The sequence below is a fragment of the Ursus arctos genome, unplaced genomic scaffold, assembly GCF_023065955.2.
Source record: "Ursus arctos isolate Adak ecotype North America unplaced genomic scaffold, UrsArc2.0 scaffold_21, whole genome shotgun sequence".
NCBI classification, from domain to species: Eukaryota; Metazoa; Chordata; class Mammalia; order Carnivora; family Ursidae; genus Ursus; species Ursus arctos.
The window spans coordinates 51,376,448-51,382,058 of record NW_026622886.1 but is presented as its reverse complement, the minus strand read 5'-3'; the positions used below and the strand labels follow the sequence as shown (position 1 = coordinate 51,382,058).

Sequence of the window (5,611 nt, the reverse complement as noted above, 5' to 3'; positions counted from 1 at the left end):
AAATGGTGCTGGGAAAATTGGACTGCTACATGCAAAAGAATGAAACTTGACCACTCTCTCACACCATACACAAAGATAAACTCAAAATGGATGAAAGACCTCGATGTGAGGCAGGAATCCATCAAAATCCTGGAGGACAACATAGGCAGCAACCTCTACGACATCGGCCAAAGCAACCTTTTTCACGACACATCCCCAAAGGCAAGAGAAACAAAAGATAAAATGAACTTGTGGGACTTCATCAAGATAAGAAGCTTCTGCACAGCCAAGGAAACAGTCAAAAAAACTAAGAGGCAGCCCACGGAATGGGAGAATATATTTGCAAATGATGCTACAGATAAAGGACTGGTATCCAAGATCTACAAAGAACTTCTCAAACTCAATACGCGAGAAACAGATAAACAAATCATAAAATGGGCATAAGATATGAACAGACACTTTTCCAATGATGACATAAAAATGGCTAACAGACACATGAAAAAATGTTCAATATCATTACCATCAGGGAAATTCAAATCAAAACCACATTGAGATACCATACCACCCTATGCCAGTTAGAATGGCAAAATTTGACAAGGCAAGAGACAACAATTGCTGGAGAGGATGTGGAGAAAGGGGATCCCTCCTACATTGTTGGTGGGAATGCAAATTGGTACAGCCACTCTGGAAAACAGTGTGAAGGTCCCTTAAAAAGTTAAAAATTGGGGGCGCCTGGGTGGCACAGTGGTTAAGGCGTCTGCCTTCGGCTCAGGGCGTGATCCCGGCGTTGCGGGATCGATCCCCACATCAGGCTCCTCCGCTATGAGCCTGTTTCTTCCTCTCCCACTCCCCTGCTTGTGTTCCCTCTCTCACTGGCTGTCTCTATCTCTGTCAAATAAATAAATAAAAAATCTTTAAAAAAATGTTAAAAATTGAGCTACCCTATGATCCAGCCATTGCACTACTGGTATTTACCCCAAAGATACAGACGTAGTGAAGAGAAGAGCCGTATGCACCCCAATGTTCATAGCAGCATTGTCCACAATAGCTAAATCGTGGAAGGAACCGAGATGCCCTTCAACAGATGACTGGATTAAGAAGTTGTGGTCCATATATACAATGGAATATTACTCAGCTATCAGAAAGAACGAATTCTCAACATTTGCTGCAACATGGACGGCACTGGAGGAGATAATGCTAAGTGAAATAAGTCAAGCAGAGAAAGACTAATATTATATGATTTCTCTCATCTATGAGAAGCCATAGAGGGTTTTAAGAAAGAGAATGACATGATAAGATTTATATTTTGAAAAAGATCAAACCACAAGAACTTGTTTTCCTCATTCCGCCTCACTACAATTTTCATGGCAGTAATTTGCTCTGCCAAATTTCCGTAGCCAATCCCATTTACAACTTGGCTGCTATTTGGAAGGAATGTCACCTATTCTAGCCTATAAGGTGTTCTCACCTTTGCGCACAAGTTCTTATGGTCTCTTTCCTTTCTGTGTGTGAGTAGATCACACTTCTTGGATTCTTTGCAATTGTTAACTCATTTTAACTGGTAGGTTTTGAGTGGAGCAAGTAATTGCAGGTTTGAGACATTCTGTGTCCTTTGTGTTTCCTGTTGTGACTCTTGAAGCATGGCACGTGGAAATGGCAGCCTAAATAGGTGATGTGGGAAGAGCACATGAGCAGAGTTTGCTGCTGACCCACATTGGATATATAGTATGAGAAATTAGAAACTTTTGTTATTTAAGCCACTGAGATTTTGGGAATGTTTGCACCAGTGTGCAGCAGTACACCACCTCTCTTAACTGCATCTTAATAGGAGGAAAGACTTAAAATAAAATCATTTAATCCTTCGTAGTTACAAAAGATAAACTAATGGGGAATACCTTTTTTTTTTTTTAAAGGTGTATGTGTCTCTTAGGCTTCTGAAAATATGCTTAAATTGCCCTTAAGTCTTAAGCATGGATTTATCTCTGCTACTGTTTGTAGCTGTTACCACAAAGAAATAGCTGTGTGGTTCAAAATATGTTTAAAAGTGTTTAGAAGAGAAAGAGTTTGGCCCTTTAAAAAGTTAATAGGTGATAGATAAGCTTATGAAAATGATTTAATTTATGTAATAAAGACATCATTTACTCATTCTTTACTGTTTTATTAATTGAACATTTACCGGGTGCCCGTAATGGGCATGGTGCTGTGTTAGATGCTGCAAGGCCAGGAGTCAAAGCCTTTGACCAGTACATGGGAAAGGAGATGAATAGGGAAGAGGGAGCACAGTTAGTAGGAGATATGAGCCTCCCTTCTCATAACTGAATCTTTGTTAGAAGCTTATTGGGGATAAAGGAGGAGGAAGAATACACTGGTTTCTCAGGTCGCTTGCTCTTGGGGTCTATTTCCTTTTAAAGAGAGAGAGAAAAAAGACCCAGATTGTTCAGAAGAGATACGGGCACGGAAAAGAGAAGCTTCTTAAGAGATGTTAGGGCCATAGGTGGACTAATATGGGCTTTTTGTATGCTTTCAACGTCATAAGGAGATTCCCATCCTAAAGACTTCTAGCCAAAGCTTGTTGAGAGCTTGGAAAACATGGGAAACAGGTGGAAAGCCATGGCTACCTAAAATACTTACAAACTCTTAGGAGAGTAAATCTAAAACCAGTTAGAATGGTGAGAGATTGCGTTGCTCAGTAGTTAGGCAGTTGGACTCTGACAGAATCAGATAGAATTGGCTTCTAATTCTAGTTCAGGCACTCAGCTGTGTCATCTTGCACAAGTTATTTTGCCTTTATTAAGCTTCAGGTTCTTATCTGTAAAATAGAGTGGAGTTTCCAGACAGATCTCATAAATTCATCTGAGGCATGCCTCAGTAATTCATTGTTCTCAGGATACAAACGGTCAAATATCAAGGTTCTTCACTTTAAAAAAATCAGTTCTGAGCCCCCTTATTCATTTGTCCTTTCCTCCATCTATCAAAAGATTATTTATTTATCCATTCAACAGAAAGAGAGTGAGAGAGTGCATGAGTTGGGGCAGGGAGGGGCAGAGGGAGAGGGAGAGAATCTCAAGTAGGCTCCACACTCAGTGCAGAGCCTGACACGGGGCTTGATCCCATGACCGTGAGATCATGACCTGAGCCGAAATCAAGTCAGACATTTAACTGACTGAGCCACCCAGGTGTCCCGAAACAGGCTTTGTATATAACCGTTACTGTGACATTGCTAGTAATGAGAAAACACAGACACTAGTAATGAGAAACCATAGGGAGCATAATTCAGAGGTTATTCTTCTTTTCATTTCTCCACTCTTGAACTTCCGTTTTACCATTCTCTTCATTTTTGGCTCCCCCTCACCAGTATCCCACTATAATCTGGCTTCTTCCTCCCCCACCCCAATTTCCACATTTGCTGAAAATGGCTGAGATCAACAACACCCTAATTGTCAGTTCTCAAACTTTGATTCTTCATATTAATTGCTCTCTGAGTCATTTCACATTGCCAACTACCTATGTTTCTTGAGACATTCTCTTTCCATGAGTTCCATAGATCTTTGGCATTTCTTATCATTCTGCTGCCTCTTCTGCTCTTTAAATTTTGGGAGGATTCTTAGAGTTTAATATTTGAACTTCTATACTTACTTCTGTTCTTCTGTACTTCCTCTAGTCCCACATCAATTACTCTGTACATGGTAAAGATTGCTAAATTCGTAGATATGGTCCCAAATCCAAATGCCCTGACCCTGTGGGCATTTCATTTATGCAAAATGAGATTTAACTTAATTCAGAACTAAAACTATCATCTTCACAAACTTTTTTCCTCTTTTTTTTATATCAGTGTAATTAATGACATTTACTCAGTCTTCTTGGATTGAAATTTTGTGCTCCTACCAACAGTATTTTTTCTACCTAAATTTCTCTTCCTCTATTTCTGCTTGCTTGACTTATTCCTACTGGTCAAGACTCAGTTTAAATGGCATCTGCTCTGAAAACATTTATTGACTCTTTAACTCAGATTGGGTCACTTTTTCATCTATAAAGCCTGAACCATCTCTTTCTTTCTTTCTTTCTTTCTTTCTTTCTTTCTTTCTTTCTTTCTTTCTTTCTGATTTATTTATTTATTTATTTATTTATTTGACAGAGAGAGAGAGAGAGAGAGAGAGAGAGAGTGACAGCGAGAGAGGGAACACAAGCAGGGGGAGTGGGAGAGGGAGAAGCAGGCTTCCCGAGAGCAGGGAGCCTGAAGCTGGGCTCGATCTCAGGACCCTGGGATCACGCCCTGAGCCGAAGGTAGACGCTTAACATCTGAGCCACCCAGGTGCCCCTGAACCATTTCTTTATATGAACACTTTGTAGGTTGTAACTTATTTATTTCCATGTCTCTCTCACTGGCCTGGAGTTTAACTCTTTCTTGGATATGTAGTCACTGGCAGAGAGCTTGGTGCACAGTAAGAACTTAGCCATTAAGGCTTTAATTCTGAAATTCTTTAGAGATTCACAAGCTTTTTGACTATATCCTTGAAGGCTTGTTTTACCTGTTGGTTCCTTAGGGTGTAAATGAAGGGGTTCAACAAAGGTGCAACCGAAGTAATGAGTAGAGCTACTCCCTTGTTGAATGTGTTCTTTTCTTTTGCTGAGGGCTTTACGTATGTGAAGAAGCAGCTTCCATAAGAGAGGGAGATAACAATCATATGGGAAGAACAAGTGGAAAAGGCTTTTGTCCTTTGCTGGGCAGAGGGGAGCTTCAGAATAGTCCTGATTATGAACATATAAGAGAGAATCACTAGTACCAGAGTGACCACTAGGGTCACATATGCTATAAGAAAAGCAACCTTCTCAATGAGGCTTGTGTCTGAACAGGAGAGTTTCCGAAGGGGCTCATAGTCACAGAAATAATGATTCAGCCTATTGGATGCACAAAAGTCCTGCTGACTCATCAGAGAGATCAGTGGTATAATAACCATTAACCCAGACAGCCAAGAGCAGAGGACCAGCTGGATGCAGACTCTGCTGCTCATGATGGTCAGGTAATGCAGGGGTTTGCAGATGGCCACATAGCGGTCATAGGACATGGTGGCCAGAAGGTAAAACTCTGTTGCCCCCAGGAATATTGCAAAGAAATACTGAGTGAAGCAGCCAGCAAAACTGATACTCTTATTCCCTGTTGTGATGCTGATCAGGACCCTGGGAATGAAGATGTTTGTGAAGGACATTTCTAAGAAAGAAAAGTTCCGGAGGAAGAAATACATGGGAGTCTGCAGGTGGGAGTCCAGCAAGGTGAGGATGAGGATTGTCAGATTTCCGATGATGCTGAGTAAATAGGCAAGGAACAGAAAGGTGAAGACCACTGCCTGGAGTTCAGGGACATCTGTCAGACCCAGCAGGATAAACTCAGTCAACATGGTTTTATTTTTCATTGTTGAAAAATTTTGAGTCTGAAGGTAAAAAAGTGATAGTAATAAAAGGTGAGAAAGGAAGAGGTGCTCTGAAACGGACAGGTGAAATGGGAAGAGAACCCAAAGTGATGGACCGTGAATTTTCCTGATGACCTGACCCAGACCGGTGGGCTGTTTGAATGGTGTTGGATTCTTTCCAGTTCCATCTGCCCTGTAGAGAAAACTTCTTGCTGTTATTTCCC

The 5,611-nt window shown here is 41.0% G+C and overlaps 1 protein-coding gene across 1 annotated transcript; it reads right to left on the bottom strand.

Moving 5' to 3' along the window:
• Positions 1-4,460: 4,460 nt before the first annotated feature.
• Positions 4,461-5,390, bottom strand: LOC113250178 (olfactory receptor 2AP1). Its single transcript, XM_026491541.2, has one exon. It carries the CDS (start codon positions 5,388-5,390, stop codon positions 4,461-4,463), a length of 930 nt encoding a protein of 309 aa, XP_026347326.2.
• Positions 5,391-5,611: the final 221 nt, after the last annotated feature.